Source organism: Montipora foliosa, chromosome 6, assembly GCF_036669935.1.
Source record: "Montipora foliosa isolate CH-2021 chromosome 6, ASM3666993v2, whole genome shotgun sequence".
NCBI classification, from domain to species: Eukaryota; Metazoa; Cnidaria; class Anthozoa; order Scleractinia; family Acroporidae; genus Montipora; species Montipora foliosa.
Genome location: NC_090874.1, coordinates 37,602,648 through 37,625,604, shown reverse-complemented (window position 1 = coordinate 37,625,604; position 22,957 = coordinate 37,602,648). Strand labels below are relative to the sequence as shown.

Genomic DNA, 22,957 nt, shown 5'->3' with positions numbered 1-22,957 from the left:
TCCGAAATGTCCAAGGAAAAGGTTAGCAAAAGAGGGGGCCATTTTAGTGCCCATAGCTGTGCCCTGGATTTGAAGGTAGTGGCTATCATTAAAAGTGAAGTTATTCATGGTGAGAATCATGCGGATGAGGTCATAAATAGTGCCAATAGGAATGGTGTTGTGAGGATCAGTATGTAACTGAAAATTATCACAAGCATTAATAGCTTCATTATGTGGAATACTGGTGTATAAAGATGAGACGTCAGTGTTACTAATAATGAATTAGAGGGTTATTTGCCAATGGTAAGGAGTTTATTGAGAAAATTATTAGTGTCTAACATAAGATGGTAGTTTGTGGACAAAAGGTTGAAGATGGTGGTCAACAAAATGGGATATGCGTTCAGTGGGATGACTATTGGATGAAACAATGGGGCGTCCTGGGTTACCGGGCTTGTGTATTTTAAAAAGACCAGTTATCGGTATATGATTATTGCATCACCTAGGAAAAAGGTATCTATTAACGTAACAGCTTGTGATATTCAACAGAGAAGTGATATTAAGTATTTAGGAGTTTTTATCGATGATACTTTAAAATGGGAATACAGCATGTTAATAATCGATTAGCAAAGAATCTGGGCATATTTTAGTAACAAGCTTCGCTATTATGTCTCTATTAGTACTCTTAGGCAACTCTATTATAACCTCATCTACCCTTATGTTTCATATGGTTTGATCAATTCATTGTTGGGGAACTGCAAGCCAAACTCGACTTCAAACTGTAAAAAGAAAACAAAACAAGTGTATTCGGTCCATATTTTTTGCTTCCCAAAGAGAAACTGCTTCTATTTACTATAAACTACTCGAAATTCATACTCTTAAAAATGTATTAAATATTAGGATGGCATCCGTTATCTACTGGTTGCCTCCTGCCAGTTGGGGTTCTTAATAATGTTTCTATCAACTTTGAATTGTTTCTTTCACATTGTTAAAAGTGGGGTGGCTGTAAACTAGCTCGATAGCTAAGTGCACTTCCACTATAAACAAAGCATTTACATTTTTTTTACATTTATAAACTTAAGCATTTCCCTTTTTAAGTAAAAAAAATACCTGCATCCAGAATTCATAGCTATAACACTAGATATGCCTCAAGAGACAACTTATACAGACCAGTGTCCAAAACCAATTATGGGCTTTCAAGATTTACACCAACAGCTTCTAGTATTTGGGAAAATATACCTTATAATATTAAAACTTTACCTTTTCCTTTTTTTATTAAACAGTATAAGCGCTACCTCCTTGACAGCCAAATATAATAATGATAGTTAGGAAGGAAGGGAATATGATTATTATATTCCCTTCCTTCCTGATTATTATTATTATTATTATTATTATTATTTTTATTATTTTTATATTATTTTTTGTGTTTGAACTTAATTTAATGTAAGACTCCTTGGATGCAACTCATTGATGTATATAATATTGTATATTTATCTAAATTTGTCAATTTCTTAATTTATTACTATTAATTTAATTTTTATCTGTACTACCTATTTTGCTAGTTCACTTCTATACATATATCATTATGTATATTTTTGTTTTCCTTTCATTTAATTCCTGTGGTAGTGGCCATCTCGAAAGCATTTGCTACTATGGCCACTACGCACTTTTCCACTTTTTCTCACTCAAGTATAATTAGTCTGTTTCCTTCTTTCTTTTAATTGTTATGTCCATTATTTATTTTCTGAAATAGTGCAAAATAATAATAATAAATCTTGAATCTTAAATCTTGGAAGGATGTAAAAACGTCCTGGTTTTACGTCAGGTTCTATGAGGTATTGTTTTGTCCTCTCGTCAATCCGTTGCTCTGAATATTTGAATTCAAATTTGTTGTAACTACCATATTTTATCACATTTTTTCCACTATTACGTCAACATCCATTTACTATATATATGTACATAGAAGCAATCCAATGTAAACTCTAATTGTACCTGAAGAAAGCTGATTTGGCCAGCCGAAACATAGTACACCTCTAAAATCAAATCTACGTTGTATCGGCTCTTGCTCAAAATATTTAGCTTCTCAACTTGTAATTACGCCGATCAGATCAACCCACTGATCCAACGTACACCGACAGGAAGATTGTCCACGGTTGCTTGCTTGAAAACTCTGTAAATTACGGCCCGCGTTTTTCCCCCTGAGATTTACAGCCCAAGCGCGAAGAGCTCCTGGGCCATAGTTAAAGGGGGAGAAACAAGGGTTCATAATTTACAGTGCATATCTCTGTGGTAATCAGGCCCGTGGGTAAGGAAACTAGTTGAAGTCAAGAGGATTGATCAACTGCCACAAAGACTGCCGTGTCAAAATCCGAATCTTGGCTTTTTGAAATAGTTGCTTGCAAGATACAAACGGTTTTAGTTTATGTAACATAAACGACTGAACTTGCTAGAGAGTGTTTTATCAAAATTTCAAAATTAGCTGGCCGTACAGCGGACATACTGTAGAATAAGACCCGCTAATTTAGTCAATCACAGCGCGCGTACCATATGAGAGCTATAATAAATTTGTCTTATTTCTTACATTCATTTTTTTACTAACCCTGAAATCAGTTTAATTCATTGCATGACAAAAAATAGCTGCAAAATTGGTTCTTGATACATACATACTGGAAATAAGGCAAACAGGCAAGAAATTTAAAAGTGTTTGGGGATCATGATGTTAAAAGCTGATTTAACGTATATATATTCCTCAAACATTTGAACGATGAAGGCAGTAATAGCGGCCCAACCATTTCTCTGTTAAAAGCTGACAAAAATAGCTGGGTTAGAAAGCGTGTTGCATGTAGTCGAGATCAAGATTTTGGAAAAATGTTCTGTAAACCTTTCATGCTCGTGTAAGCGGAGCATACAAATTCAAGGCTTACACACCATGCATAGTTAATAGAGGAAAATGGTTTGGAAGCTCGGCAAACATCAGAGGAGCAAACAAAGATGCCAAGATTTAGGTTGGAAAGTCCACGACCGTGCACAATCTTTTGTTTTGCGCTCATACACCATGCATGAATTACGCAAGCAACACGTTTCTATTGGTTAGTTCCTCAGTACGGAGAAAACAACTATTGTGTTTTGTGCACGGTCAAGGCCAAAAAAGAGAACAAAAACATACAACAAAGAAATTTGTCTGGTTTCATAACCATTCCCCTCTATTAACTATGTACACACTATCTAGCCGAGCAAACCTTTTAACGAAATCGTTGGTACTCTTTACTTTCACCATTTAAAGTAAAGACATTGAAAAAATCGCCATTTTGTTCACTGTGTGCCACAACGACCAAACTGAAGGTTCGAGGTTTCGGGAAAAATAGCATTCCGGAGAAAATGCAAAACTGTGACATGCTCACGCGTGACCTACCTTTCTGAACAGGTTTGTTCACTGTGACAACGCCTGTTCGTCCAGGTATTTGACGACTGCTCGAAGAGGCATTTTCCTAGGTAGGTAATCTATAGGTACTTTTTTTAGACTTGAGAATCCCCAACATAAAGGGCCAGATTCAGATAAGAGTCAATGTTAAAGTTGTGTTTGATCGCATTTTATTTCTATCCCAACTACTGCCTATTCGCAGCATCACAAATTTAAGATGGTGCCTACTATTGTTATTGCGCATACGTTCTGCGTTTCTCCAGATACTAGGGTTTCCTATCGCTGATGCCTACTAATACAGGGATATTTTTGCGCGGTTTAAAACTATGCAGAAAAGTAGACCTTTGTAAGTACTCTTGTCATCCAAAAAAGAAAATTGGGGGTAACCATGGCTTCTTTAGAGATAATTAAGCTTCAATTTGAGAAAGAACGCTTTACATTGCTGTGCATTTTAGAGCTTTTTACAACTATTGTTCATGCATTATCTTTGAAAAATGTGTGGTTACCCCGGTTACCCCCAATTTTCTTTTTGCATTTCAATCTCTTGTTAAGACCAACCTTTCCTGCATAATCAAAAATCGGGGCAAAAATACATTTGAATTAGCAGGCACCGTCCGTAAATACCAAAACAGTACTATTCAGCATTCAGTTTTTAAATCACCACGGTCCAAGTGGCTTACTAGAGCTGCATTTTTCCTTATCGAATTTTGCCGACAAAAAGTAAAGATATTTAGAAAAAACGTAGAAATTAAAAAAAATTCTATACCACTGAGGTTTTGTGAACCAAACGGCGATATAAATATTTAAATGTTCGATTCCATGTGTAAGAAAATTTTTTTTTCGCTTTAGTCGTTTCATTTCCGTGTTAGCAGGTATCTTTTCTTTTTTCGTTCGCTGGGCTAACGAGCACGGAAAGAGAGGCCTCTGCAATGGGCGAAAGTCACTGTGTTGAGCATGCACGGCGTTCATGTTGTGTGGGCTTACTTAACAACAGCTGAATTACTGTAAGGGAATGCACGGGACACAGCAGGCTCTAGTGACAAAGTCAGAAGAGTTTGAAGAGTGCCGACCAAGATTGTGGACTGCGCTTGGATCAAATTGAGTATCGACCCATGGCAGGGGTTTCTTTTCCCGTACTCGTCAGCCCAGCGAACGCAAAAGAAAAGAGACCTCTGCTAGCAGGGAATCGTTTCATGAGCTAGAAGCCCAAGATACCTAGGGAGTTGAGTTGAACACAATTATATAATTGAAAAACTAACTGGAATAGTTAACTAATAATTGCTTTCGTCGGGCAAATGATCATCAAAGATGACCTGAAATTACATGTAATCTTACAATAGCCGCGTCTACGTAAACATGGCAAGGAAAGTAACGAGAAACACGTCTAAGGTATAAACGCATTAAAAGCAAATACAACGCATAGAAAACACAACCGACTTTTGTCATCGACTGGTGACAGTAAATGATCTCCCATTCATAAATGAACTGATTTCACATCCCCGAGACAACTGACACCTTTTTCAAGATGGCGGATATGGAATAAGCCTTACGGTAAATTTGCGCGTGCAATTGTCTTTAGCTCGTGCGCCATCACAGAAGAGGCTGTTGGCCGATTACTACAAGTAGCGAAGACGTTTGCCTCTACAGAAACGCATGCGCACATTTGGTTCCATACCTTCAAAGCTGAGTAGAGCGAGGCAGTTAATTTAGAAGTAGATGTTTTCGTGTCGATTAAATGAGTTCCTGGGCCATATTTCAAAACAGCGAGGTCGAATTTGTTTCGTTTCCTCAAAATCGAAACGTATCTGTTTTAACTTCAGGAAGAACTATTTACACAGTGAGCCAGTCAAAACAGAGTTTGTAATTGCAAATCTTAACATCTATGAGATGCAAAAACAAACTTGTGAACACGTGAACCTGAACACAAGAGCGAAGAAAATGGGTCATAAATATGAAGTTTTGACTATCTGAATGATTTTGGGATAGATTAAAGAGATATATTGTTGAAAAATCCAAAGTTATCTCTCTTCGTGTTAATGAGTAATGTAAACAATCTTCGCACTGGTGAGTCGTAGTAATAAATTGGGTTAACCCGGAACCAGTTATTGGAAAGCTTGTAACTGCCGAGGTTCGCATGTAACACAAGTAATAGAAGATTCACGGAAAGCGGAATTCGCAATGTTATCCAGTGTCATTTGAAGGTAAAATAGGTTGTAGACTTAATGCTTCGATGTATTGCGCATCTGTATCTGTCCTTCTCTTCTTGAGAGGCTTTTCTCACTGTTCAGAGAGTTTGCGTCCACATTTCTAACTTTATTTCTCGAGAGTTTCAATAGACGGAGCGAAATAAATATGACAGACCGAGTCACCCACACTACAGTATTTTATCTTTTTTCCTGCCATTACCATTTTAGTCTTCTTCGCAGCCGTTATTAGGGTCGTCACGCAACGCTCCTCTCCACTAACGGCTGCTCACGAGAGAGACACATTCCTTTCCCTAAAATTGACCAGTAAGAAACAGGCTTCCATATTCTGGAAACCTGGTCCAAGTCCGTCTACATTACTTCAAAGCAAACATGGCGGATCTATCTTCTTTTTCAAAAGTGTGTGAACAATTCAAGTTTAGCGAGTTAAACAAGCATAAAAAAGAAGCGATTATATCTGCAGTGCTGAAGAAAAAGGACGTATACTGGCTTTGGAAAATCTGTCATTTTTCAAGCTCTACCTATGGTATTTGACGGCTTCACTGGCGAGTCTGGCCACATTGTGATTGTTGTTTCGCCTTTGCTTTTCCTCATTAAGGATCAAACCGAACGCTTACGACAGGTAGGAATATCCTGCGTAAGTCTGAGCGACGCGAGTACAAAGGGAGAAATAGATCTCCTTGAAAGAGAATTTTATTCGGTTGTTTACGCGACGCCAGAGTCGTTAAATAACGATGGCGAAGAAAAATAACGAGGAATTTGATTGGCGTACCCGATAACAATAACGAGCATTCTGTTGGTTCTCAAAAACAAAGGGAAAGGAATGTGTCTCTCTCGTGAGCAGCTGTTAGTGGGGAGGAGCGTTGCGTGACGACCCAAATAACGGCTTCGAAGGAGACTATTACCATTCCTGAATTTCCTTTTTTTTTGAAATAGTTTCTTATTCGTACTCCTGCCAACAACCTAATGATTGAAAAAACTTAGATGCACTCTTCCTCGGAGAATTTGATATCATGGAGAGGAAGCATTGCAGTGACATTAGTGTCAGTAATTCAATGAAGATCTTTGAGTTTACAGGGGAAAGATTCCGGAGTAAGCGTCAAGAACATTTCAACCCGGGAGGATTTTTAGCCAATCGATTCACAGGACACTTATAAGGCTGCTTTTTAACCCACGAAACGGCAGCGACTTTTACTACCTCTGAGTGCTTTATGGATAAACAATCTTCAGTTGAAGAGAATCAGAATAACTAATTGAGTGAGAATATCGAATTCGCTGTAAATCGATATCAGATAGCAAATTTTGCCACGACTAATTGTAAAAATCACCTGATTGATCCTTCTCAAAGGTTTCCTCCAAGAGTTCTTCCTTGGTTTAATATTTAATTTACTAATTAGTTATAATTTTACTCACCCAAATGTCCAATCACAGATAACGATTAACGCGTAAGGGATACCAGAATGACAATATCCGCTACATCTAAGTTTCAGTGAGCATTTCTAGTCAATTCTAAAAGCAATTTAACTTACAGTTCACTTAATTTCATTATATCTAGGGGGAGAAAGTTTTCCTAAAATATTTCTCTGGAGCACCTTCAGAGAGCTTCTTCGACACTACGTATGTACCAGGCTTCTATGCAATACGCCTTTTTATCTTCGTCTTTTAATCAATCCAAAGTGTCGCCTCAGCGAACAATATTCGGCAGACAACATGATGAAGATAGTCGCAAAGAACACAGTAACTCCTTCAGGACTTTTCATAACGGATGTGTAGAATAGAATTAAGTTGCAATTGTAGTGATTTGGGCGGCGCGTTGAATGGAGTCGTACACTAATGAGATATCATCAAGTCGGTTTTCCTCCAGGTCGCGGAGGAATGGGTCCAGGAGGCTTGAGAGCGACCTTATTGGGTTTGTTATCAGCCGAAGAGAAAGAGGAAGGTTTTTTGCTCCCTGAGGCAAGTCCTGCTTTTTTCAAGTCAGATGGGTTAAGAGGCAGCGAGGCCGGCCTTTCCTCTGATGATTGTTTGGGAAATCGAGAGTCAACAGCCCTCAATGGAGGCCTACCGAGAATGTTAGGTGGATTAACAGCATCTGTGGCTTGCAGCTTTTTATTGCTCGTAGAACTTTGTGATACGTTCTTTTTCCAAGAAGGAGCAACCGGTTTGTCAATCACTCCCGCGAGACTTTCTGGGCGTTTCGGCTTCAACGGCTTTGCAGGTTCGCGTTTGTCAATCACACCCGCGAGGCTTTCAGGTCGTGAAGGTTTAGCGGGTTTGACTGGCCCTCTCCCTGACGGGAGAGGGGGAACAGCGGGTTTGTCTAATATTCCCGCATGGCTTTTCGGTCGAATAGGTTTGACATAATTACTAATCCCTGTTGGACTAGACACGCGATTCAAAGAAGCTCTCTTGTCATCTTTGGGAGGCCATTCTCGATTTCGCAGTTTTGGTGGCAAATACTTTGTAGTAGTTTCCTCCTTTTCCGAAGCAGGTTTTTCAGGTTTGTTTGGCGTTGGTTTGAAAGCTACTAATGGCTGTGCATCTGGTTGATCTTGTTTGGCAGGTTCACTTGAAGGTTTACTAGAACCAAGGGCACCGCGTTTTAAAGTAACATCCTTCTGATTTCGCGTTGTATTGTTAAGGATTGGTCCCGAAATATTGGGTCTCGATTTTGCGGCCTCCACATCGTGACTAGTGCGAGCGGCTGGTCCACTCTGCCCTCTTTGTTGCTTAGGAGAGCCCCTGGACAGACCTCGGTAACTAAAAAAATGATCCAGACAAAAAGAAGTCAAAGGGATCAAGTATAAAAGAATAATAGACATATAAGAGCTTGGGGTTGGGTGGGTGTGTAGTTCACGCCAATCTCAGGTTGGGTATTATCAACCAAAAACAGCACGTTGTCGAAGTATTTTCATGAAACGTGCTTTCGACTTACATCGCAGAAAAGAAAAAAAGCTTAAGTCGACCGTACCTAAGGGATTCACTGTCTCCGACTCTAGAAAAAAAAAACAACTGATAAACGACAGAAATTGCCCTTGACTCAGACTCGTTGTGTAATGATATGGTAAAGGTACCATTTTTCTTTATGAAAAATGTGATTGCTCGCTTCCACAGTAATAATTCCTTAGCGTATTCCCTCGCCCATTTATCGTGTCAATTCCTCAGTACGACTCCGACTGAAATAAACGATATTTGCCTTTGGCACTCTGAACGGGGCAACCCATGGCGAGCGAGGCTAAGAATAAAAGTAGCGTTTGCGACTTAGGGCTGAAAGGTTCCGAAGTTGAGAAATCAGCTAACGAACGAGGTAGCAAGAGGAGCTCCCGGATTCAAGCTTGACTTTGACCACAAACTATGACTGTTAAGAGTAATCCTCGGTTCAAGTGATTTATCTCCCTCCAGCTATTTGTAAGCCAGTAGTATCAATTGGTGTTTTGGGGTGGACGAACACCTACGGTTGCTCTGTCTCGTTCTTGTCCTTCTCAATTGCACATTTGAAGGAGTTTCAAAATCCGACATACCTGCTCGGTGTTTTCTGCTTGAATGTGCGCCACTTCTGCATCAATTGTCCCCGATAAATGAAAGTGCATACAGCAGCGATCACCAGCAGAATGCATATCAACACAGCGGCCAAAATTCCTGCTAGATTGCTTCGCTTTTCAACCTGAGGTCCTCCAGTTCCTTTCGACAAAAGAAAAACCCTTCATCGTGCATGCATACCTGGTTAACCCTACCTAGGAGGCAAGGGCTCGTTTATTCAAAACCCCGAAAATTGCTGATAACAAGATCTTCGACGTTATAGACACATAAGCCCGAAGAGACATTCTAAAATGCAGTGTTTTCAAATTAGGGAAGGACGAAGGTATTAGCAAGTCTCACGAGTGGAAACGCACGAAGTTTTAGACTGGTCAAACTTTTGAGCCAACAACTCCAAACATTTCTTTTGTTTTGTGATCGCTGAAGCGTGATTGGTCAAAACGTGCAGAAAATTCATAAGAATCGATCATTAGGTACACAACACTTAAACTGTTAATCATCTACAGAGACAATTGCTACAATATATAACACTACAAGATAAAAAAAAGCTTAGCATGAATGGAATTTGGAGAATAAAAATAATAGACAGCGCATTGATGTCTTTAAATACTCAAGCACATTCCATCGGTGATAGGTTTTTTGTTTGCAGGTAGTATTATTGTAGCTATCGTGCCTTTAGTATTTATAATCAAGTTCCATTTTTGTTTCTTTTTTGACTTGATAATGACGTTAGGATAGCGTCGAAACGTCGTCGTTCTTTTTTTACTATTTAGCTTTTACTATGTTTAAAAATATTTCATCGCAGTTTTTTTATAACGAAATTCACTTCTACTTTTATTCGAAAGAGATGAAAAAAAAAAAGAAAAAAAAAAGGTTTATGGACATTAATGCGAGTCGTGATCAACTGAACGGGAGACCTTTTGTTAACTTGAGTATTAAAAAGCAAACTTAACGAGCGTCTTAGGTTTCCGGTACAAACCTAAATAATAGTACATGAAGAAATGTTTGCGTCAACATAAAAATAAGAAAAGCGATTTTAAAGAACGAGATTTTCTGAAAGGAATCATATTGTTGTAATAAAAAATTCACTTAAGCAATATTACATGAAAAGCGGAGAGTTTCTTGGGCCAGAAAAGAAAAAAAAACCGGCTAATTTGATATAAACTCATAAAATGTGTTACAAAGCCATTGCGTCTTCAATTTAGTTCTCTCGACAAGTACCAGTAAGTGATCAAATAAAGGACAACAAAAGGATAGCGTAAAAGGTGACATCCGTGAAAATTTTCAGCGACTTACATGCATATGAACCTGCAAGCTCAGACGTCCCTAACAAGACTATGCTATTTAATAACTAAGTTTCTGCCTCACTGGACATACCAGCAAGAAAGGGAGTCCAGGGAACATCAAGGTTAGTGATAAAACAGTGGAAGTTTAATCCACCCATAGATTATAATTTTGTTTTCAAAGCGTAAGTAATTGGCTTAATTGCATTTGAGGAGCGTGGATAAACAGGGCCATTAAAAAACAATGTACCTACGAGATATCAATTCTGCTTTTTGAGGTATTGTCTTTATATAGACTAACGTCATTATTACAATCGAGGGAGAATGAGAAGAAAAACTTTTCTGGGATTTTTTTTTTCACTTCATTCAATTCAAATATTACAGTTTGTTTCGCCGTTTGGGGGCGGATTAACACGATTGTCTGCTAAGATGGAAAGCATTTGTTGTGGGTTGTCTAACAGCAATAACAATTAACAAACAATAGCTTCCACGCACTTCGTATCTGGCAACATTGTACGATGATTCCACAAAATATACGTCGTTGCCTGATTCCCACTTAAGATTAGCTGCCTCATTACAATTAGTTTTAACGTTTTTACCCAGATATGCATCCCTTCGACTTTGTTGTGCTAAAAGATCTTTTATGTTTATGCTTATTTAAGTCTGTATTTATTGTAATGTTTCATATCCAGTAATTTACCAAAATATTAGCGTGGCATAGATCACGGCTTGATTCTAGACAGAAAAAATTAAAACTGAGAAATCTGCGGCAGTTTTCGGAAAACCAACTCCGGTTTGTTATCAATGATTTACTTAGGCCCTGTCTACAAGCAGGTAGGGTGACCTTACTGCCTTACTGCTAGGGTTTCCCTAGCAGGAGGGTCAAAGATAGCACGGGTTTACAAGCAAAATTTCACAGGTGGGGTTACCCTCCCTCCTTGTAAACAGGGCCTTAGTGCAAGAATTGATTTACCAAGAATAAAACACAAAAACGAATCTTTAATCTGCATGTGGCCTTTATTTCAAAATGAAACCGATTCCCAACTTGCATTTTCATGCCACTAATGCTGCCTTTATTAGTCACATCAAAAAGTTCAGCTATGTGGACAGTTTTTCTCATCTTTTTTAGTTTCTCAGTGAGAACGAAAGTCCTTCGATGGACACAAAACCGAGCACAACAAAGTCTCTCCCCAAACTATGCATTTTCTTGAGAAAAAGAAACACCTCAGCACATAACCGGTAATAAATTCCATCATGGAAGGCCTGCCTTAAAGGCTAGCTTAAGCAGAGGCGTATTTAAGTAACAAATGGCAGACTGAAGTGACTCTCTTAAACCCTTGACAGTGGTTGCACTAACATTTCCGACAAATCGTCCATACTGATATGAGAGCAAAGAGACTGGACCATTCCGGTGGGGGTCCAGTCGCACAAAAAAGCATTTTAAGTTCCTTATCGCTGGGGTGAGCAATCAGGCTATTCTCTTCGTTCATCTCACATGGCTGTCGCAATAATTCCTTGTGAATGAGGTATATTTAGTCAACCAAACCACCCGTTTTTTTTTTCTGTCCACGCACTTGTGATTCAGTTATTTCCACCCATTGGTGACTTGAAATCAAGTTGCTGGCTTTGAAATATGTCATACTAAGCTAAATATGGATCCTTTATCGGTAGGTTAGGTGACACTGCTTCCAAAAACAGATTCTGTGAATCATGATCGTGCAAACACTGCTCCTCCTCTGCCTGTCAGCCACATTGAAAGGTGTCTTAGCGAACAATGATAGCGACACATTTGAGCTTGGAAAAGGGATCAATCTGCGAAAGGTCAACTTGTTGAGTGACTTTCAGGAACATGAGGCGAGCGTGTTCGAAGAATTGCCTTCCAGCTGCTTCAAAAGATCAGAGCTTCACGATTCAGGCAGTCATTTTGACTACTACGCAAGCACCAAAGCATTCTACTCCAAGACGGCCGTTGAAGCTGGTTTGGACGCATCACTGCAGTCTACATTCACTCTTGGAGCCACGCTAAGCAGCGTTATCCAGACGAAAGATTCAAAGACCAACGAAGTAAGTGGAATGTCTCTAAACGTCCGAGCATTGACGGAAAAGATCTTCGTAAAGAAGGATTGTTTGGATGACATCGATGTCTCCACTCTAACGAAGCGTCTTCTGAAGGAATTCGAAGGTCTTCCCTTAACATTTGACAAGCCTTGGCTCGCAAACTCCTGGAAGCCATACTACAATTTCTTGGAGACGTTCGGTTCCCATGTTATAACGTCCGTAAAGCGTGGATCAAGTATCAAGCAGACATCCTTTGCGGAGAGTTCCAAATCATACAGTCAGAGAGACTTTCAGGTGAAGAGCTGCGTTTCACTCGCAGGGCCTACCAGTGTTGGCAAAGTCGGCGTTGAAGCGTGTGCAAATGTCAGCCAAAGAGAAGCATCAAGTGCAAGCCACATGAACACGGTAGACAAACTCATCGTCCGCGGAGGGACCAAAGAAACCCGTAACGCGCTGTTCAAACAGAGGACGGAAGAACTGATTGAGAAGTTGATGAATGAAGCTGACGAGTCAGACTCCGCTGTGGAGCACAGTTTCAGACCAATTTGGGACATTCTACAAAGCCGCTTCGAGACAGGATCAGACAACTACATCAGAGCTGTAAACCTGCAGTATTACTACCTTGGTTACTTGAATTATGGCTGTTCACCTACAGAAAGTGGTAATGTACAGCTGCAAAAATTCGACTACACCAGAGATTCGACCAAGGGTTCCCCTGAATTTGAGTGCTCTTTGGCTTCAGAGGGGTGCCACAACAATAACGATTGTCACTACAGAGTGGGAATCAAGTGCGCCTGCTACGGTAAAACTTGCGTTCGCTACAAGCAAGAGAAACAAGACAACGGGGTCCCCAAGCATATTCCATACGCAAACTCAGACAAGAAATGGGGAAAGCATGGCTGTAAATGGAAAGTGGCTGGATTTAAGTGTCACTGCCGCAACGACAACCTTCGGGTGCGTAAAGTGAAATGGAGGATGCCAAGCAGAGATGCCGTTCAGAAAGGTGTCAGGCCTAATGTTGCTCACCATAGCTCGACGAAGCTAAGCCGTGATCAAGTTCGAAATGATTCAAAAGCTGAGATCAAATCCTACAATGTTGGCAACATTTAGAGAAGGCAGACGCACTAAAATGAGTTTCTCCCTCAAATTTACATAGTGTTCACATGTGTTGTATGCAATGAAACAATATTAAAATGGCAGAGATAACAATTCCTGATTGAGTGACCATTTAATCATGCACGCATCCTTAGAGTCACAAATACAGAAATCGGAATTATCGAAATTAACCTTTGATGATTTCCCCATCATTAAACTTGAAATTCAACCTGGACCGATCACGGAAAACATTTTTAAACGCGAAGTTAAGCTCAGTATTTGTTGTCGTCTGTGTATCTCAATGATAAACCAGCCTCAATGCGTTTCGAGCCGAGTATTTAATAATGTGCGGCCTGTTTCCTTGCGGATGAGGGGAGGGAATTCTGAGAAGGCTCGGGCGATCCGAACAGTTCCCTCTCGCCTTGATCCACATTCGCCAGTCGCCACCCACGTTTTGGTGATTCCCATTTCCTCTTTGCAAATATTTCCCCACTGATGCGGACCAAACGTTTTCCAATTTCTCCTTCATAATAACGTCCTACTGTTACATATTTTACGTCTTCCCCCTGATTTGATTTTAGTGTACTATATTTCGACTGGCCAAACCAGCCTTCTTCAGGTACAATGAGAGTTTACATTGGATTGCTTCTATGTACATATATATAGTAAATGGATGTTGGCGTAGTACTGGAAAAATGTGATAAAATATGGTAGTTACAACAAATTTGAATTCAAATATTAAGAGTAAAGGAAAAGTAACGGAAGTGACTGCAAATAATAAACTGAAATCTAATACGTTTCTTCGCGGATATTAAGACCATTAGAATCAATTGTCCTGCCTTTGAAATCAAAAAAGGCTCCCCGTTCTTACGGATCGAGTCTCTGTTGGAAAATATTTTTTTCGGTAGAATTTATTGCATGTCCTTAGAAATGGTGTGTGGGGAGAGGAGAGGAAATGTTCTGCGACTGTAGTAGGTTTGGATTTGGTTTTAGCGTTATCTAAAATGCGGCGGTGTTCATTAAAACAGTCTTTTAAACGTCGTTTAGTTTCTCCTATGTACTGTAGATGGCATCTGTTACATGCATTGAATCATGTAGATAAGGTTTTTAGTTTCGCAAGTTATGTGGGAATTTATGCCGGGAGCGTGTTTCGCCAGTAGAGAAGAATGTGTAGTTGGTTGGTCCATGGAAAACGTAAGGACAGGTAGCGCAGTTTTTGCCACAGCGAAAAGAACCGGAAGGAAGTGTGGAATTAAAAAGGGTTGCATTAGGGGACAGTTTAGCTGTAACTAGCAGGTCGCGAAGGCTAGGGGAGAGTCTGAAAGCCACAACAGGTAGGTGTAGAAAAGCATGTCCTTAGAAATGGTTTGTGGGGAGAGGAGAGGAAATGTTCTGCGACTGTAGTAGGTTTGGATTTGGTTTTAGCTGTAACTAGCAGGTTGCGAAGGCTAGGGGAGAGTCTGAAAGCCACAACAGGTAGGTATAGAAAAGCATTTTTGCAGCGGTCAGAGGAGAGAAGAAGGTTGTAGTGTTTTTTTATTACGTTGAAGATGGAAGGAAGTGATGGAATATAGGTCGTTATGAAAGGTATGCGTTCAGGTTTGTTTATCTGTTAGGTTGTAGGATATGTATGTGGGGAATCTCTGCGGCGCGTTGTATTTGATTGGTAACAAAGTCGCGTTTGTAACGGCGTTTCAGAAGGTATGTCGTTAGTTCAGTAGTGCGAATCTTGAACGTTTCGTTGGTAGAACAAATTAGAATAAAGTAAATGTTGGTGTTTGTCTGTAGGTTTCGTGTACAGGTCTGTATTTATGCCGCTCCGTCCCTAGTTAGTGAGACGTTATAAACGTCAAGAAAAAAAACATTGGTGGGAGAGTGTGAGCTGGTGAATTTTATGGTAGGGTGAATGCTGTTGAGATAATCGAAGAACATTTTAAGGTTCTCCGGACTTTCAGTCCAGGTCATAAAAATGTCGTCGATGTATCTCAACCAAGTACGGGGTTGAAATGGGGCGTTCCTTAGAGCAATTTTTTCCGAAATGTCCAAGGAAAAGGTTAGCAAAAGAGGGGGCCATTTTAGTGCCCATAGCTGTGCCCTGGATTTGAAGGTAGTGGCTATCATTAAAAGTGAAGTTATTCATGGTGAGAATCATGCGGATGAGGTCATAAATAGTGCCAATAGGAATGGTGTTGTGAGGATCAGTATGTAACTGAAAATTATCACAAGCATTAATAGCTTCATTATGTGGAATACTGGTGTATAAAGATGAGACGTCAGTGTTACTAATAATGAATTAGAGGGTTATTTGCCAATGGTAAGGAGTTTATTGAGAAAATTATTAGTGTCTAACATAAGATGGTAGTTTGTGGACAAAAGGTTGAAGATGGTGGTCAACAAAATGGGATATGCGTTCAGTGGGATGACTATTGGATGAAACAATGGGGCGTCCTGGGTTACCGGGCTTGTGTATTTTAAAAAGACCAGTTATCGGTATATGATTATTGCATCACCTAGGAAAAAGGTATCTATTAACGTAACAGCTTGTGATATTCAACAGAGAAGTGATATTAAGTATTTAGGAGTTTTTATCGATGATACTTTAAAATGGGAATACAGCATGTTAATAATCGATTAGCAAAGAATCTGGGCATATTTTAGTAACAAGCTTCGCTATTATGTCTCTATTAGTACTCTTAGGCAACTCTATTATAACCTCATCTACCCTTATGTTTCATATGGTTTGATCAATTCATTGTTGGGGAACTGCAAGCCAAACTCGACTTCAAACTGTAAAAAGAAAACAAAACAAGTGTATTCGGTCCATATTTTTTGCTTCCCAAAGAGAAACTGCTTCTATTTACTATAAACTACTCGAAATTCATACTCTTAAAAATGTATTAAATATTAGGATGGCATCCGTTATCTACTGGTTGCCTCCTGCCAGTTGGGGTTCTTAATAATGTTTCTATCAACTTTGAATTGTTTCTTTCACATTGTTAAAAGTGGGGTGGCTGTAAACTAGCTCGATAGCTAAGTGCACTTCCACTATAAACAAAGCATTTACATTTTTTTTACATTTATAAACTTAAGCATTTCCCTTTTTAAGTAAAAAAAATACCTGCATCCAGAATTCATAGCTATAACACTAGATATGCCTCAAGAGACAACTTATACAGACCAGTGTCCAAAACCAATTATGGGCTTTCAAGATTTACACCAACAGCTTCTAGTATTTGGGAAAATATACCTTATAATATTAAAACTTTACCTTTCCTTTTTTTATTAAACAGTATAAGCGCTACCTCCTTGACAGCCAAATATAATAATGATAGTTAGGAAGGAAGGGAATATGATTATTATATTCCCTTCCTTCCTGATTATTATTATTATTATTATTATTATTTTTATTATTTTTATATTATTTTTTGTGTTTGAACTTAATTTAATGTAAGACTCCTTGGATGCAACTCATTGATGTATATAATATTGTATATTTATCTAAATTTGTCAATTTCTTAATTTATTACTATTAATTTAATTTTTATCTGTACTACCTATTTTGCTAGTTCACTTCTATACATATATCATTATGTATATATTTTTGTTTTCCTTTCATTTAATTCCTGTGGTAGTGGCCATCTCGAAAGCATTTGCTACTATGGCCACTACGCACTTTTCCACTTTTTCTCACTCAAGTATAATTAGTCTGTTTCCTTCTTTCTTTTAATTGTTATGTCCATTATTTATTTTCTGAAATAGTGCAAAATAATAATAATAAATCTTGAATCTTAAATCTTGGAAGGATGTAAAAACGTCCTGGTTTTACGTCAGGTTCTATGAGGTATTGTTTTGTCCTCTCGTCAATCCGTTGCTCTGAATATTTGAATTCAAATTTGTTGTAACTACCATATTTTATCACATTTTTTCCACTATTACGTCAACATCCATTTACTATATATATGTACATAGAAGCAATCCAATGTAAACTCTAATTGTACCTGAAGAAAGCTGATTTGGCCAGCCGAAACATAGTACACCTCTAAAATCAAATCTACGTTGTATCGGCTCTTGCTCAAAATATTTAGCTTCTCAACTTGTAATTACGCCGATCAGATCAACCCACTGATCCAACGTACACCGACAGGAAGATTGTCCACGGTTGCTTGCTTGAAAACTCTGTAAATTACGGCCCGCGTTTTTCCCCCTGAGATTTACAGCCCAAGCGCGAAGAGCTCCTGGGCCATAGTTAAAGGGGGAGAAACAAGGGTTCATAATTTACAGTGCATATCTCTGTGGTAATCAGGCCCGTGGGTAAGGAAACTAGTTGAAGTCAAGAGGATTGATCAACTGCCACAAAGACTGCCGTGTCAAAATCCGAATCTTGGCTTTTTGAAATAGTTGCTTGCAAGATACAAACGGTTTTAGTTTATGTAACATAAACGACTGAACTTGCTAGAGAGTGTTTTATCAAAATTTCAAAATTAGCTGGCCGTACAGCGGACATACTGTAGAATAAGACCCGCTAATTTAGTCAATCACAGCGCGCGTACCATATGAGAGCTATAATAAATTTGTCTTATTTCTTACATTCATTTTTTTACTAACCCTGAAATCAGTTTAATTCATTGCATGACAAAAAATAGCTGCAAAATTGGTTCTTGATACATACATACTGGAAATAAGGCAAACAGGCAAGAAATTTAAAAGTGTTTGGGGATCATGATGTTAAAAGCTGATTTAACGTATATATATTCCTCAAACATTTGAACGATGAAGGCAGTAATAGCGGCCCAACCATTTCTCTGTTAAAAGCTGACAAAAATAGCTGGGTTAGAAAGCGTGTTGCATGTAGTCGAGATCAAGATTTTGGAAAAATGTTCTGTAAACCTTTCATGCTCGTGTAAGCGGAGCATACAAATTCAAGGCTTACACACCATGCATAGTTAATAGAGGAAAATGGTTTGGAAGCTCGGCAAACATCAGAGGAGCAAACAAAGATGCCAAGATTTAGGTTGGAAAGTCCACGACCGTGCACAATCTTTTGTTTTGCGCTCATACACCATGCATGAATTACGCAAGCAACACGTTTCTATTGGTTAGTTCCTCAGTACGGAGAAAACAACTATTGTGTTTTGTGCACGGTCAAGGCCAAAAAAGAGAACAAAAACATACAACAAAGAAATTTGTCTGGTTTCATAACCATTCCCCTCTATTAACTATGTACACACTATCTAGCCGAGCAAACCTTTTAACGAAATCGTTGGTACTCTTTACTTTCACCATTTAAAGTAAAGACATTGAAAAAATCGCCATTTTGTTCACTGTGTGCCACAATGACCAAACTGAAGGTTCGAGGTTTCGGGAAAAATAGCATTCCGGAGAAAATGCAAAACTGTGACATGCTCACGCGTGACCTACCTTTCTGAACAGGTTTGTTCACTGTGACAACGCCTGTTCGTCCAGGTATTTGACGACTGCTCGAAGAGGCATTTTCCTAGGTAGGTAATCTATAGGTACTTTTTTTAGACTTGAGAATCCCCAACATAAAGGGCCAGATTCAGATAAGAGTCAATGTTAAAGTTGTGTTTGATCGCATTTTATTTCTATCCCAACTACTGCCTATTCGCAGCATCACAAATTTAAGATGGTGCCTACTATTGTTATTGCGCATACGTTCTGCGTTTCTCCAGATACTAGGGTTTCCTATCGCTGATGCCTACTAATACAGGGATATTTTTGCGCGGTTTAAAACTATGCAGAAAAGTAGACCTTTGTAAGTACTCTTGTCATCCAAAAAAGAAAATTGGGGGTAACCATGGCTTCTTTAGAGATAATTAAGCTTCAATTTGAGAAAGAACGCTTTACATTGCTGTGCATTTTAGAGCTTTTTACAACTATTGTTCATGCATTATCTTTGAAAAATGTGTGGTTACCCCCGGTTACCCCCAATTTTCTTTTTGCATTTCAATCTCTTGTTAAGATCAACCTTTCCTGCATAATCAAAAATCGGGGCAAAAATACATTTGAATTAGCAGGCACCGTCCGTAAATACCAAAAAAGTACTATTCAGCATTCAGTTTTTTAAATCACCACGGTCCAAGTGGCTTACTAGAGCTGCATTTTTCCTTATCGAATTTTGCCGACAAAAAGTAAAGATATTTAGAAAAAACGTAGAAATTAAAAAAAATTCTATACCACTGAGGTTTTGTGAACCAAACGGCGATATAAATATTTAAATGTTCGATTCCATGTGTAAGAAAATTTTTTTTTCGCTTTAGTCGTTTCATTTCCGTGTTAGCAGGTATCTTTTCTTTTTTCGTTCGCTGGGCTAACGAGCACGGAAAGAGAGGCCTCTGCAATGGGCGAAAGTCACTGTGTTGAGCATGCACGGCGTTCATGTTGTGTGGGCTTACTTAACAACAGCTGAATTACTGTAAGGGAATGCACGGGACACAGCAGGCTCTAGTGACAAAGTCAGAAGAGTTTGAAGAGTGCCGACCAAGATTGTGGACTGCGCTTGGATCAAATTGAGTATCGACCCATGGCAGGGGTTTCTTTTCCCGTACTCGTCAGCCCAGCGAACGCAAAAGAAAAGAGACCTCTGCTAGCAGGGAATCGTTTCATGAGCTAGAAGCCCAAGATACCTAGGGAGTTGAGTTGAACACAATTATATAATTGAAAAACTAACTGGAATAGTTAACTAATAATTGCTTTCGTCGGGCAAATGATCATCAAAGATGACCTGAAATTACATGTAATCTTACAATAGCCGCGTCTACGTAAACATGGCAAGGAAAGTAACGAGAAACACGTCTAAGGTATAAACGCATTAAAAGCAAATACAACGCATAGAAAACACAACCGACTTTTGTCATCGACTGGTGACAGTAAATGATCTCCCATTCATAAATGAACTGATTTCACATCCCCGAGACAACTGACACCTTTTTCAAGATGGCGGATATGGAATAAGCCTTACGGTAAATTTGCGCGTGCAATTGTCTTTAGCTCGTGCGCCATCACAGAAGAGGCTGTTGGCCGATTACTACAAGTAGCGAAGACGTTTGCCAAAAAAAAAAAAAAAATTCCGCAAAGCCTCTACAGAAACGCATGCGCACATTTGGTTCCATACCTTCAAAGCTGAGTAGAGCGAGGCAGTTAATTTAGAAGTAGATGTTTTCGTGTCGATTAAATGAGTTCCTGGGCCATATTTCAAAACAGCGAGGTCGAATTTGTTTCGTTTCCTCAAAATCGAAACGTATCTGTTTTAACTTCAGGAAGAACTATTTACACAGTGAGCCAGTCAAAACAGAGTTTGTAATTGCAAATCTTAACATCTATGAGATGCAAAAACAAACTTGTGAACACGTGAACCTGAACACAAGAGCGAAGAAAATGGGTCATAAATATGAAGTTTTGACTATCTGAATGATTTTGGGATAGATTAAAGAGATATATTGTTGAAAAATCCAAAGTTATCTCTCTTCGTGTTAATGAGTAATGTAAACAATCTTCGCACTGGTGAGTCGTAGTAATAAATTGGGTTAACCCGGAACCAGTTATTGGAAAGCTTGTAACTGCCGAGGTTCGCATGTAACACAAGTAATAGAAGATTCACGGAAAGCGGAATTCGCAATGTTATCCAGTGTCATTTGAAGGTAAAATAGGTTGTAGACTTAATGCTTCGATGTATTGCGCATCTGTATCTGTCCTTCTCTTCTTGAGAGGCTTTTCTCACTGTTCAGAGAGTTTGCGTCCACATTTCTAACTTTATTTCTCGAGAGTTTCAATAGACGGAGCGAAATAAATATGACAGACCGAGTCACCCACACTACAGTATTTTATCTTTTTTCCTGCCATTACCATTTTAGTCTTCTTCGCAGCCGTTATTAGGGTCGTCACGCAACGCTCCTCTCCACTAACGGCTGCTCACGAGAGAGACACATTCCTTTCCCTAAAATTGACCAGTAAGAAACAGGCTTCCATATTCTGGAAACCTGGTCCAAGTCCGTCTACATTACTTCAAAGCAAACATGGCGGATCTATCTTCTTTTTCAAAAGTGTGTGAACAATTCAAGTTTAGCGAGTTAAACAAGCATAAAAAAGAAGCGATTATATCTGCAGTGCTGAAGAAAAAGGACGTATACTGGCTTTGGAAAATCTGTCATTTTTCAAGCTCTACCTATGGTATTTGACGGCTTCACTGGCGAGTCTGGCCACATTGTGATTGTTGTTTCGCCTTTGCTTTTCCTCATTAAGGATCAAACCGAACGCTTACGACAGGTAGGAATATCCTGCGTAAGTCTGAGCGACGCGAGTACGAAGGGAGAAATAGATCTCCTTGAAAGAGAATTTTATTCGGTTGTTTACGCGACGCCAGAGTCGTTAAATAACGAACGATGGCGAAGAAAAATAACGAGGAATTTGATTGGCGTACCCGATAACAATAACGAGCATTCTGTTGGTTCTCAAAAACAAAGGGAAAGGAATGTGTCTCTCTCGTGAGCAGCTGTTAGTGGGGAGGAGCGTTGCGTGACGACCCAAATAACGGCTTCGAAGGAGACTATTACCATTCCTGAATTTCCTTTTTTTTTGAAATAGTTTCTTATTCGTACTCCTGCCAACAACCTAATGATTGAAAAAACTTAGATGCACTCTTCCTCGGAGAATTTGATGTCATGGAGAGGAAGCATTGCAGTGACATTAGTGTCAGTAATTCAATGAAGATCTTTGAGTTTACAGGGGAAAGATTCCGGAGTAAGCGTCAAGAACATTTCAACCCGGGAGGATTTTTAGCCAATCGATTCACAGGACACTTATAAGGCTGCTTTTTAACCCACGAAACGGCAGCGACTTTTACTACCTCTGAGTGCTTTATGGATAAACAATCTTCAGTTGAAGAGAATCAGAATAACTAATTGAGTGAGAATATCGAATTCGCTGTAAATCGATATCAGATAGCAAATTTTGCCACGACTAATTGTAAAAATCACCTGATTGATCCTTCTCAAAGGTTTCCTCCAAGAGTTCTTCCTTGGTTTAATATTTAATTTACTAATTAGTTATAATTTTACTCACCCAAATGTCCAATCACAGATAACGATTAACGCGTAAGGGATACCAGAATGACAATATCCGCTACATCTAAGTTTCAGTGAGCATTTCTAGTCAATTCTAAAAGCAATTTAACTTACAGTTCACTTAATTTCATTATATCTAGGGGGAGAAAGTTTTCCTAAAATATTTCTCTGGAGCACCTTCAGAGAGCTTCTTCGACACTACGTATGTACCAGGCTTTACATGCAATACGCCTTTTTATCTTCGTCTTTTAATCAATCCAAAGTGTCGCCTCAGCGAACAATATTCGGCAGACAACATGATGA

At 39.1% G+C, this 22,957-nt stretch overlaps 2 protein-coding genes across 3 annotated transcripts; one reads left to right on the top strand and one right to left on the bottom strand.

Annotated features, from left to right (window-relative positions):
- Window positions 1-6,614: 6,614 nt before the first annotated feature.
- LOC138005506 (neurofilament medium polypeptide-like) lies at window positions 6,615-10,582 on the bottom strand. The gene is made up of 3 exons (XM_068851722.1): window positions 10,516-10,582; window positions 9,123-9,282; window positions 6,615-8,361 (listed from the first exon to the last, which is right to left on the bottom strand). The coding sequence occupies exons 1-3, from the start codon at window positions 10,580-10,582 to the stop codon at window positions 7,446-7,448; spliced, it is 1,143 nt and encodes a 380-aa protein (XP_068707823.1). The 3' UTR covers window positions 6,615-7,445.
- Window positions 10,430-13,690, top strand: LOC138009038 (DELTA-alicitoxin-Pse2b-like). 2 transcript variants are annotated; one of them, XM_068856331.1, is made up of 2 exons: window positions 10,430-10,546; window positions 12,098-13,690. In XM_068856331.1, exon 2 carries the CDS (start codon window positions 12,132-12,134, stop codon window positions 13,587-13,589), a length of 1,458 nt encoding a protein of 485 aa, XP_068712432.1. In that variant the 5' UTR covers window positions 10,430-10,546; window positions 12,098-12,131; the 3' UTR covers window positions 13,590-13,690. The 2 variants fall into 2 exon arrangements, with proteins under 2 accessions (XP_068712432.1, XP_068712431.1); XM_068856330.1 differs by having other exon boundaries at window positions 12,093-13,690.
- The last annotated feature ends 9,267 nt before the right edge of the window (window positions 13,691-22,957 follow it).

Excerpts from the sequence above, each read along its gene's own strand:
- LOC138005506 (XM_068851722.1), bottom strand. The coding sequence starts at position 10,582 with ATGGGTGGATTAAACTTCCACTGTTTTATCACTAACCTTGATGTTCCC. Across the intron at positions 9,283-10,515 it reads CTGGACTCCCTTTCTTGCTG|GAACTGGAGGACCTCAGGTT; the intron begins GTATGTCCAGTG and ends TTTTGTCGAAAG. Across the intron at positions 8,362-9,122 it reads AAGCAGAAAACACCGAGCAG|TTACCGAGGTCTGTCCAGGG; the intron begins GTATGTCGGATT and ends TCATTTTTTTAG.
- LOC138009038 (XM_068856331.1), top strand. The coding sequence starts at position 12,132 with ATGATCGTGCAAACACTGCTCCTCCTCTGCCTGTCAGCCACATTGAAA.